Consider the following 12,479-nt stretch of genomic DNA (forward strand, 5'->3'; position numbering starts at 1 on the left):
GCATGGCACAAGAACGGGGTGCAGCAACCCCCAGCCAGCACCGGAGCTCTCCAGAGCGTGTGAAGCACAGCCCTGAGCAGGGGCACAGCAACAAATGACCAGGAGGGAGCTGGGGAGCCCCACAAGTGTCCCCAAGTCCCCGTGGCCCTGCAGCTCTGAGCTGGACACAGCAGGAGCCCAGCCAGATGCTGTGTGGTGGCCGTGGCCATTTGTGCTGGGGGTGAAGCAGCCAGCCCAGGGCTCCCACTGCACAGGTGGGGGTGTTCCCATCTTTTTGTTCCTTTGAAAGCACCTTCCATCCCATCTCCAAGCTCCCATCTCCCAGGGATCGCTGCCCTGACAGAGACCCTGCATTTCACATCCTTCAGGGCTCCCCAAAGCAGCTTCCCAGCTTGAGGAGGTGGGGAACACCCCCAGCCTCAGCCACATCCCCCTCCCAGGCCTCCCAAGCCCTGCCCAGGATTAAACACGGGCTGCAATGTGCTCTGTGTGATAACAGCTCTTCAAAAGCCCCCAAAAGGCAGGGAGATTACGAAAAAGGGCTTTGAGAAATAATTGGAAGAGCTGTTCCATTGGGAACCACAGGACATCTGCAAGGAGTCCTTAATTAAGAGGAGCACTGGTGCTGCCCCTGGATGTGCCCAGAGCTGGGTCACAAGGAGCATCTGGGCTGGAAAGAACAACCCAGGGAGTCCCTCAGCCCCATGGAAATCTCCATGGAAGAGCAGGCTCGGAGGCTCCAGCCACCCTGATGCCCATGAATGGCCCCACTGTTGTCCCCCCACTGCACCACTGAGCACCTCAGACAAAGGCCAGGCTGGGGGAGCAGCCAGCACGTGCTCTGCTGGGGAAAAGACCCTCCAGGCTGAAAGCCAGCCAGGAAATCTTGACCCGGCTGGCTAATTGCCTCTGATCAGGCTGGGAGGGCCCGGGATGCTCCGTGCACTCAGGGCACCCACCAAACACCATCCTGCCCTGCTCCTGCAGAGGAATCCGGTCTCACCCTGTGCTGGAGCACCCGGGAACACCATCCTGAGGGAGGATGGAGGGCAGGCTCCTGACCCCCTGGAAAAGCTGAGGTTTGGGATGGACACTGTACTCCCAGGATTCAGGAAGCAAGGGGAGAACAAGACTGGAGCAGCAGGGGGACAAACCCTGGGGCAGGGCTGGGTTTGGGGTTGGCAAACCCTGGGGCAGGACCTGGTGCCTTCAGCTCGTTGCTGATGAAGGTGAGCAGCTCCCGGAAGGTGTCACAGTAGGGCACGGGCCAGGTCAGGAAGCTGTGGTAGACCCTGGCAGCTTTCAGGAGCAGCTCAGAGCCGGGTGGGAGGTGAGGAGCCTGCAGGGACAGGGACAGGAGGTCAGAGAGGAGCAAAGACCCCGAGTGCTGTGTGAGAACTGCAGGGCTTAGGCTGGAAGTGGCAGCAGGAGGAGCAAAGCAGAGGTCCCCCTGTGCCACCCCATCTCCTCCCACGGAAGGGCCACAGGATCCCCGCTGGGCACAGCTCCAAGGATCTCCTTCCCAACCTCGGCTCACGTGCCCAAGCCCAAGCAGAAATTCCTTTTTCAGCCCCACAAGGCGTCCGGATGAGTTGCACACAGCCTGCGCTTGTGCGGGATCTGGCAGCAATGATTTCCTCAGGATAACAACGCATTGTGCTGGTAATAATAATAATAATAAAAGTATTTCCTGGGAAGGCTCTGCTCCTTTCCATTCACGTTGCCCATGTATTTTGCCCAACTATAAAGGGCAATGAAAAAAATTCCCCTTCATTGTCCGTCTCCCTTTCTGATTAGCCCAGACTTAAAAAAATAGCTTCAAACCCCTGAAGTTCATTTTCTTTGTCTCTCAACTTGTGCAATGATCCTGATCCCTATGGGTTCCTACGGAATCTTTCTTTCTGGGATGAACTGATGAAAGCAGACTGGGATGTTCCAGCCAAAGCCCCCCCGATTCTGGTTCTGCCCCGGGCTGGGATCGGTGCAGCAGCCTCAGCACTTACATAGAGCACGGCGGAGTAGAAAAGCAGGGCCAGGGGCGTCACCAGGTCGTAGTCACACCTCTCCTGCACCTGCGGGAACAGCCCGAGGGCACAGGGGTGAGCTGCCGGCCAGGAGCACCGCCCAAAATATCCCCGGAGGTGCCGGGAGACTCCAGCCCCCAGCCCCCCTCATCCCATCAACACGGCCGAGAGATTCCCTCACCTCCACGGGAAAACTGCCCGCAAAGCCCCCCTGACCCCCAGCATGGGACAGGCAGAGCAGCACAACCTCCTGCTCTGTCTTCTCCTGGCTCTGGCCAAGCACCCAACCCTTTGATGCTCCTGATCCTTGAAATTCCATGGAAGTGGCTCAGAGCTGCAGGCAGCTGGGGAAGCTGGGCAGCACGGTGGAATCCAGGGGATGGAATCCCAGCCTTTATTCCAGGGAACAGCCAGCAGAACGCTCTCTCTGAGGGCTCAAGGAGACACTTGCAGATGATCTCCCCTTTGAGCTCGGCCCAAAGTGCAATAAAGCCTCACTTTACTAAACCCTCCTGTACCAAACCCCTCTCTGCACCCAGAGCAGTTCCAGCCAGTAAAAGAATATAAACATGAATAACCTCGACTGCTCTCAGCTCCACAGCCTCTTTCCCAAGAAATGGAAGCCAGAATTTGCCCTCTCGCATGAATCCCAGCACTGGGGATTTGGGAAACACACCCCCATTTCCTGCCACAGCAAGGGATTCCTCCAAGGCCCTCCTGGATGCAGCCCAGGATGACCCTGCTTGACCAGTGATGCCTCGAGCTCCCCCGGCACACGATGGGACCGTGGCAGGTCCATCTGATTGGCCCTGCTCTGCTTTGTCCCCTCGCTGTGACCCCACTGCCACCTGCCAGGCTGCTGTGCAGTGCAGATCCTGCCCGTGGTCGCCAGCGTCCCAGCCCCGCAGGAAACCCGGCAGAGCCCCAGCGATGTTTCCACCAAAAACAACAGGAAATTTTCCATTTGCTCGGCTGTGGAGCCAGGAGAGGGCTGAGGAAGGCTGAAGGATCTGCACAGCCCTTGCACAGGGCCGAGCAGCGCTTTGGGGGATCAAAACCCATCCCTGGGGATCTGCAGGGCTGCCCAAACAATGGATACGGGCTTTTCATCACGGGACCTGCGCCCACCAGAGCTCTGGAGCTGCTGACCCAGCCCCACCCGACCCCAAGCGCTGGGCCCAGCAATATCTTATGAACCAAAATCCCCCACCCAGCGTTGCCAAAGCCCATCCTGAGCAAGCCCCGGAGCTGCCGATGCCTCAGGGGCTGCAGCTGCCCCCAACAGCCCCCACTGACCTCTTTGGTCTTGCTCAGGATCTTCTCCACCAGGATGAGGTAGTTACCGGCATCCCGGCTCACCAGCTCCTGCAGGCTCCAGCAGTTCAGGCACAGCCCGGCTGTGGGGACAGAGCCGCGGTCACTCACAGAGCAGTTGTCACTCACAGAGCAGTGGGCACTCACAGAGCAATGGGCACTCACAGAGCCGCGGGCACTCACAGAGCAGTTGTCACTCACAGAGCAGTGGGCACTCACAGAGCCGCGGGCACTCACAGAGCAGTGGTCACTCACAGAGCAATGGGCACTCACAGAGCCGCGGGCACTCACAGAGCAGTGGTCACTCACAGAGCAGTGGTCACTCACAGAGCAGTGGGCACTCACAGAGCTGCGGGCACTCACAGAGCAGTGGTCACTCACAGAGCAATGGGCACTCACAGAGCCGCGGGCACTCACAGAGCAGTGGTCACTCACAGAGCAGTGGTCACTCACAGAGCAGTGGGCACTCACAGAGCTGCGGGCACTCACAGAGCAGTGGTCACTCACAGAGCAGTGGGCACTCACAGAGCAGTGGTCACTCACAGAGCAGTGGGCACTCACAGAGCAGTGGGCACTCACAGAGCCGCGGTCACTCACAGAGCAGTGGGCACTCACAGAGCAGTGGTCACTCACAGAGCAGTGGTCACTCACAGAGCCGCGGTCACTCACAGAGCCGCGGTCACTCACAGAGCAGTGGGCACTCACAGAGCCGCGGGCACTCACAGAGCAGTGGGCACTCACAGAGCAATGGGCACTCACAGAGCCGCGGGCACCCCCAGCCCCGCTCAGGAAGGTCAGAGGGGGTTGAACACCGGGAAGGGGTCACGGGGAGGTGGTGACTGCAGGTATCAGATCAGGGCGGAAGGACAAGCCCCACACCCTCCCTAGAGCCGGGTCTAACCCCGAACACACTGGGGGCCCGAACTTGGGGCTCCCGGCTGGGGATTCCCATTTCCATCGTCTGCAGAGCCGCTCCTTGGCCCGGGCTCCCGCAGCCTCTGTCCCGGCCTGGCCCCCACGGTCCAGAACAGTTTAGTCTAAGTTGTCCCGCTCCCTCCTTGAGGTACCAGGTGAGTGTCCAAGATGCCCGATGTCCAAGAGCCAGGTGCGGGCAGAGGCCAAAGGGGTGCACCTGGCCAGGGTGAGACCCCCCCCTTCCTCCTGCCCCAGCACAGAACCCACCCATGTGACCCCTACCCTAACCCCAGCTCAAGCCCCAGATGTTATCCCAGCTCCAAACTCACTCAAATCCTGCCAAATTCAGCTCCCTGCCAGGCAGGAACCCACCCCCCTCTGGCTGCATCACACCCAGCTCCTCACAGCGGGAGATGCCCCAAGGCAGCAGCACCAGCATCGCTGCCAGGCCTGCCCAGCGCTCAGTCCATCTCTCAGCACCCTCACATTCTCATTAAATCTATCAAAACCCCACCAAACCATTACCCTGAGAGAGGGGCACTGCCATGCCAAGGGTCGGAGGGTGCCCCTGCCCCAAAGAGCTGCCTCTGGCTGCAGGGTCCCGGCCGGTGACAACAGCCAAGGTGTTTCCGAGGCCATGGCTCTCCTTGGCACTTGGGGCCAGCTCGCAGCTGGTGCTGGAGGAAACGCTCCGATGTGTGAAAGCTGCCAGGAGCCTCCTTCAGCCCAGCGCCGCATCCCGGGGGAGAGGCAGAGCTCGCGGCATCCGCAGCCCGAGGAGGGAGCAGCAGCTCCTCTCCCCTTCCACCTCCTCCTCCTCCTCCCCAGGGACCCGGGCACCGCCACAGCCCCTGGGGAAAATTACGGGGAAATTGCAAGCAAACAGCCCCACAAATATCCGGGAAAGGTCCACGCTGGCAGCTCCCGGTCCTGCTCTGCCACGGATCATTTCAGCAGCAGAGGAGGCAGTGCAGACACCCAGGGCACAGCTCAGGAGGCACCGGGGCTCTGCCAGTCTCAGCCCAAAGGCAAAGCCAAGAGAAACAGAGCATTCCTCTCTGCAGAAACGAGGGGCTAAAGATCAGAGAGGAAAAATATAAATCCAGCTGGGTTTCACTCACCCTAAAAGCAGCACAGGACACAAACACCAGTGCAGGGGTGTTCGTTGGCAGGGGACATTCATCACAAACCCACAGGGCTCTCTGCCTCTCCCTCAAAGGTTCTTTCAGCTGCAGAGGCTACAGATCCATCAAACACCCAGAAATGCCACATAAACACCTTTACACCCCATCCAGGTGCTAAGGAAGGTGAATTTAAACTGCTGGAGAGATCTGCCATGGCCCGGGGGGAAAGGCCAATGGCAAGACAAGCAAAACCGAGGCAGAGGTTGCAAAGCCACACTGGTCCCCCAGCAGGGATAAGCATTTGCTCAGTGGGACACTTGCCGTGGCTTTCTGCCAGGCTTGCAGCTGAATCAGCAGGGAAAGCCCCCTGCTGCCACACGACTTTTTACTTTCAATGAATCAACATTTTCCAGCGGAGAAAGATCCTCCTGGAGAGGTTCCAAGTGGCTCCGATGCACTCGCTGGTAATTACAGATGCAATTCTTAATTTGACTCTGCTCTGCTGCCATCCACCAAGATCCTGGGGTATTTGTCAGAGAGGAGCAGCCACGACCATGCAGGAATTCTGTGGAGCTCCAGTTTTCCTGTGAGCCACTTCCACATGACAGCGCGATGGCACAAAGCCACGGGAGGACTCCAGCAGACTGATCAAATTAATCGATATTGCCCCAGAGTGTGGCATCCTCCAGGGAAAGCCCCAGCTCCTGGGAGGCACTCAGGGAAGAACTGGCCCAGCAGGAGCTGGTCAGAGCTGCTGGGAGCTTTGCTGACCCCATCAAGAAGCTGCTGGACCCACACGGTCCTTGAAAATCCCATCCTGCTCCAGCTGGGAGGAGGATTTATCTTCAAGCCCCTTCCAGTGGCTCCAGGGGCTCAGGGAGAGCTGGAGAGGGACTTGGGACAGGGAATGGAGTGACAGGACAAGGGGGAAGCTGAAGGAAGGTAGATTTAGATGAGATATTGAGAAAAAAATCCTCCCTGTGAGGGTGGGCAGGCCCTGGCACAGGGTGCCCAGAGCAGCTGGGGCTGCCCCTGGATCCCTGGCAGTGCCCAAGGCCAGGCTGGACACTGGGGCTTGGAGCAGCCTGGGACAGTGGGAGGTGTCCCTGCCACGGCAGGGGTGGGAATGGATGGGCTTTGAGGTCCCCTCCAACCCAAAACATTCCAGGATTCTCTCACCTCTGAGAGCCTGGCTGTGGGCAGCGGGATCCCCGGGAGCTGTGAGGAGCAGAGAGGAGAGCAGTCCATGGCTCTGCAGGGGCCAAGATCACCATTAGAGATGCACCTTGTACAGAACTTCCCTTTCTAGTTCCTAAATCCAAGGAATTTGCCCCAAGAGGCCCAGGAGACTCCCAGCAGGGCGGTGGAAGCCCCACACTGAGGAGCTGCTGCCCTCAGTGCTCATCCATCGGGCTGTGCTCCACCAAAGCAGCCACCCAGCGCCAGTTATTTTTCCTTAAGATAGAGAACGAGTCAGGTTTATCTGCCAGCAGCACAGGCAGCCCAGGGAACACCCTGTCCCCAGCTGGGGGACATGTGGGGCTGGGGCAAAGGCAGGACTACGCTGGGCTTATCCCAGCACCCCATAGAGAACGACTCGACTGAACCCAGCATGACAGTGACCCACAGAAACCCCTCCTTCGGGAGGGCAAAGCCCCAGCAAAGCCTCTGCCAAGCCAAAGGAAAACCCCCCTTTGGGAGCAGAACACAGCAAAGCCCTGAGCAGGCAGCGGGTGCCGGGCACAGGGAGCCTGGGCTCGGCTTCGATCGTTATCAGCACCAAAGATGCCAAGACCGGGCACAGCAGCCCCGTGGGCGGCCTCGGAAGGATGAGGCTTTGCCATTTCTTTTCTGAGAAGTGCCCCAAGATGCCTTCTTCCTCCTCCTCCTCCTCCCACACCAGCTCCTTCCTGGCCTCAGGGGGTGGCATTTCCCCTCAGAGCGGGCAGCTGTCAAGTCGGAAATCCAGCAGCGCTGGAGCAGAAATGGTACCTCCTGAGCTGCCCTCGCCCACGGCGCTGAGCCGCGCACGGGCTCCTGGTGCCGTCAGAGTGACACAGCCCAGGGTGGGTGGAAAGCAGAAGGCTCCGCTTCCACCTCCCCCAGACCTGCTGCCACCACTTCCTCACAGAGGGAGGTGGTTCCTCCCAGGGACTGCCCAGAGGAAGGGCCAGCTCGGGGCAGTTGGCACAGAGGGGCCGGGGGTGCCCAAGGACAGGGACAGCCCAAGCCTGGCAGCCACAGCATCCCTTGGGAAGCACAGCAATCCATGAGACAGGGAAGGTGGGTAGGGATGTCCAGCACAGGGCACCTCCCAGCACTTCCACCCAGCCTGGGCAGAGATTTCAGCAGGAAAACCCAGCACAAGCCTGGAGAAATCAGCAGAAAGGGTAAAATCTGCCAGATTTAGTAACCAGGAGCCTTGTGCATGTTGTGCACCCAGAGCTGCAGGACCCTGAGCTCAGCTGGTCGGAGCCAAAACCATCCAGGCTGTGCTTCAATCCCTGTGGGAGCCATTCACTGAGGAGCTGGACTGGCTGGTCCTGGTGGGTCCCTTCCAACTCGGAATATGCTGGGATTCCGGGAAGAGTTTCAGACATTGCTCAGTGACTAAGCCACAAGGGCCCCACACCAGATCCTGCTCCTTCCCTGGGAGGGTGTTTAGAGGACTGCCAGGACCTTGAGCTTCTCTTCACCAGAGCTGAGCAGAGTCAACCCCTGGGCCCCAGGTGGGACTGGCCATGGGCCGCTGCTCCTCCAGATCACCTGTGACCTTCACCACCCTCCCTCACCAGCATCCTCCATCCTCTCTGATCCCTGTGGGAGACACACAGCATCTCCTTCCACCCCTGGGACATTCCAGGCGCTGGGTGCCCTCCACTCCACCCCTGGGACATTCCAGGCACTGGGTGCCCTCCAGCCTCTCCAGCAGCTCCCATCCACCAGGATCCTCAGGCCCCTCTCCCACCTCTGACTCCACAGCACGGCATCCCCAGCACCACCAGAGCCAAGCCCAGGGCTCTCCTTCACCAAAAACTCCTCTTTTTGTTTTTCTGCTCCCCAGCAAGAAATAAAACATTTTTCTTGCTTTTCACACTCTAATTTGCCCACAGTCTCTCTCCTGCAGCTCAAAGCAAGGCCAGCCCTGAGGAGGTTCCTTCGCTTTTATTTGGTTCCTCCAATAAATTCTGCAGAAAGGTTTTCTATTTACCCCCCAGAGCTGGCCAGGGCCTCATCCAGGGTGTAATTCCGGGATGGCCAAACCCTCACAGCTCCTCCTTGCTGGCTTCATAGCCCTCAGCTCCTCATCCCTTACGCAGGGGGGAGCAACACGTCAGAAATGATTACTCACCTTCTCTGGAGCAACCTCGTGTGAAGTCAGCACAGACAAATAAAGCTTTAAATAATTTAAGAATGAACAAAATTCAGCAAGGTCTCAGCCTAAAAAGCTGTGAGTGGTGTGTGTTATCTTGGTGCATGGAAAGGGTAAAAGAGGAGGGGAAAGCAAAGAAACTGGGAAATAGAAGTAAAAAATGAGGAAGGTGAAGGTTCCAGCCCAGCCAAGAGCACGATGAAAGGATTCACTGACTTGTGAGGATCAGCCCTGCCACAAACAACAGCCTGGGCCTGACACAGGACAGCAATAATGAAACTGTCACTTGTAGCTTGGGGGGGATGCAGCAACATCTCTGCTCTGGTTTTGAAAGGCAGGAGGGGGCAGCTCTGGGCTGTGGGCACTGTGCTCTGCTCTCCCTGCATCCCTCGTGTCACCACAGCCACCAAACACTCCCCACTCCGGCAGCACGGGGCACGATGGGGAGAGCAGCTCCTCAGAGCCAGCAGGGGAAAGGAGGGGCAGCCCCTGGGGAGGGCACTGGGGGGGTCCCTGGGGGTCCCCAGCAGCAGCACCTGGGCTGGGGCACAGCAAAGCCACCAACACCCACCCAGGGCACGCTGGACATTCCTGGCGGCAGCACAAACCCTTTGGATGAAAGGGAGACTTTTGAGGTGCAAAACACCCGAAATTCTCCCAGGAACGCCAGGTCCCTCTGCCAAAGCCCACGAGAGCCACAGGAAGGGGCCTGGGAGCCAGAGGGAATCACTGGGGATGGGATGGGACTCACTGGGACTCAGCACAGCTGCCCCCAGCAGAGCCCCCAGCCCCGACCCCTGCCCTGCACACCCCAATCTTTGCTAATGAGCCAGAAAAATTATGAAGTCGTTGTTTAAAGGCTTCCCCACCCCAAAGAGCAGCGCTGAGGGGCTGGGATTAGAGCTGTGAGTGACACGGGAACTGATTGCTGGTAATTGCAGGAGAGGTGAGCTCTGGGCACACAGTGACCTGCTTGGCCACAGGGGCTCCTCTGGCCACGCGCTGTCACCGTGCCAAGCACGAGGCCACGCTTCCAGGAACCAGGAATGTGGGTCACACTTCAGGGCCCGCTTCCCAGAGCGGGCAAGAAGAAAAGGACACAGGAACCTTGGGCAGAACTGCCCGAACCAAGCCCTGAGGTGATGCTACAGCGTGGAGGTGGCATCGCTCCGGTGCGTGAGGGCATGGCAAAGGGACTCCTCTGGGATTTGGCAGCAGGTGGGACCCTGTCTGCCACTCTTTGTTGACTTGTAGAGAAAAAGAAAAGCAGGAAGGTTTGAAAGAACTGACAGACAAAAAAGGGATCAGAGTCTGACAGCCCCCAATTCCTTCATCCACAAGAGGGTTTGGCAGGGATTCAGTCACAGCTCACAGACACAGCTATGAGGCAGAAAGGTCAAAACGACATTCAAAAATTATTTCTGCTCGTTGCTGCTCTGCCCTCACCACGTCAGCCCCAATCCCTTCACAGCCCCCTGACCAAGGCTCAGCTCTTTATGGCCAGCACAGTATCTGAGCCAGGGTTAAACTGATAACAACATCTCTGTGCCGTGTGTGACAATGCAGCACAGAGCACACCCCTGGCCTGGGGGCCCGAGCATCCGAGGCAGGGCTGGCTGATTGCACAAAGGAGCCTCTCCTCTGCTGAACAAAGCCTTCTCCGCTCCCAGCTCACTCAGGGACAGCTGGCAGCACGCACGACTGCCCTGCTGAGTCCTTACATGGGTCAGACCTGACATGACCTGTTTGGGGTCTTGGGACATCTTCCTATTCCAACAAAATGTCCGGGAAGACCGACCAGGTTGGAGGCTACCTGTGACTCTGTAAAGCCTCCAGCAGCACCAGCAGTTCCCTCTTACCCAGAGAGAGTCCTGGGTGGGACACCCTACCAGGGGACCTGGTGGATCACAGAGAGAGAAGTCCGTGGTTAACAGGTCACCTACCAGCCCATCTGGACACAGCGTCCCTGCTAAGCCCGTGGAGACACCTTTCCAGTGCGTGGTAGATCCTGTCCTCCGTGCACGTGGTGTGCTGCATTTTAATTCATCTCCTGAATTAAAGAGGAAAGAAGGAGGAGAGTCAATAAAGGATTGCCCTTGACAGCTCCAATGTCCACTGGTGATGGTCACAAACCCACCCCAAGTGGCCAGGGAAGGCTCCAGAACTGTCCCCTTGCTGCCACACAGCCGACACGACGGAAAGGTCCACGTGCCCCTGTGGCAATGGTGGGAAACACCGAGGGGACGTGAGCCCAGCGAGGACATTGTGAAATTGTGATTGCAGCTCTGTCACATCCCACCTCTCCTCCAGGGCCCAGGGTGCAACCTGAACCTTGGCTGGCAGAGCCCAAGCAGGGGAGGAAGGGTTTATCCCACCCAACCCGTATCCATCTGCCTGGGACAGCAGGAACATTAGAGCTGCTTCCCAGGGTCACTGCTCCGCTGTTCCTGATCTGAGCAATCAGAGGTGACCAGGTGGACATTCCCTCCTCCCCTGCAGTCCTGGGGCAGCTGTCCCCCTGTCCCAAAGCACAGGCATGGGTCCATCCTACAGACTCTTTGCCTCTCGTTTAGAAGCAACACAAATGCACAAAAACAATCCAGGAAGAAGCAATAAAAGCTGCCAATGGTACAAAACCACCTGCGAGGCAGCCTTTGCTTTCACCCTGCACAGCACCTCTGCCACACACCCACATCATTCCCAAAGCCACCCCAGAATGCTCAGTTCTCTGCTCACTTGGCCAACATTTGGTGCCAGCACCCAGCAGTGGCTGTGCCCATCACAGCCCCACCCACCCACAGCAGGAGCCGCTGTGACCCCGCCAGAGGCTCCACAGCCCTCCCTGCCCTGGCACTCAGCACAGCCACCTCCACCCACCCTGCATTGCCAGCAACTCCCCCAGAAGGGCTCAGGAGCGCTGTGCCTGGCTGCTGGAGCTCCCTGAGAACACAGGGAGCCACCTCCAGCCCTGCCCCTGCGCTGGATCCACCAGCAGCTCCCCGGAGGTGACAGCAAACACGCCCTGAGCACCACTGACCTGCCCGGTGCACGCGCTCCCCTTCACCCCAGAGAGGCTCATGGGCTCCTCCTCTCGTGGGCCCCTGCCAAAGCCTGGAATTGGGCTCTGCACCAGGACTTTCATCTGAGGAACGCGAGGAACGTTCTGGAGCCGCGCGAAGGAGCGGGGAAATCGCAGCCCAGCACCTCAGTCGTGCTTGTGGCAGGAGAAAGGGGTGAGTAAGAGCCCAGAGTGACTCACAGGCACCTTTGCAACACTCAGCTCAAAAAACAGCTCGGTTTCGGCACAGCTTGGTCCTCAGAGGGGAACGGGCTCCTCACCCCACACCAAGCCCACCATCCCTTCCCCCGTGTCTCAGCACACAACAGGCAGGGAGTTTAAAATAAAATACACCCAAGATATCACCATAACTTTCAGACCACAAAACGTGCTCTTTGGGTGGTTTTTTCCTGCTGTGCCATGGACCACACGTGAACCTAAACCTCCTCTCCCAGGGCAGTGCTTATGGAAGCATTTTCCGTGGGAAAGGCCTCTCTTTGTCCACCACAGCCGAGCAGAAACCCTGCAACCTTTCCTGCCGCGTCTTCCCCCAGCTGTCCCCTGTCCTTGCCACCCACGCTGAGCACGATGACAGGGCAGGGGACAGTTCTGGAGAACATAATCTGACCTTCAGGAGCCCTTGTTAAGCATCTCGAGAACACCAAGGAAAA

The 12,479-nt window shown here is 58.5% G+C and overlaps 1 protein-coding gene across 1 annotated transcript in view; it reads right to left on the reverse strand.

Annotated features, from left to right (window-relative positions):
• The window catches only part of PIK3R5 (phosphoinositide-3-kinase regulatory subunit 5), a 46,915-nt gene that overhangs the window by 12,728 nt on the left and 21,708 nt on the right, over window positions 1-12,479 (reverse strand). The window contains 4 exon segments of the mRNA XM_039562455.1: window positions 1,201-1,339; window positions 2,004-2,072; window positions 3,321-3,421; window positions 10,694-10,800. Coding sequence (XP_039418389.1) covers window positions 1,201-1,339; window positions 2,004-2,072; window positions 3,321-3,421; window positions 10,694-10,787 — 403 coding nt within the window. The 5' untranslated portion in view covers window positions 10,788-10,800.

The sequence above is a fragment of the Corvus cornix genome, chromosome 18, assembly GCF_000738735.6.
Source record: "Corvus cornix cornix isolate S_Up_H32 chromosome 18, ASM73873v5, whole genome shotgun sequence".
NCBI classification, from domain to species: domain Eukaryota; kingdom Metazoa; phylum Chordata; class Aves; order Passeriformes; family Corvidae; genus Corvus; species Corvus cornix.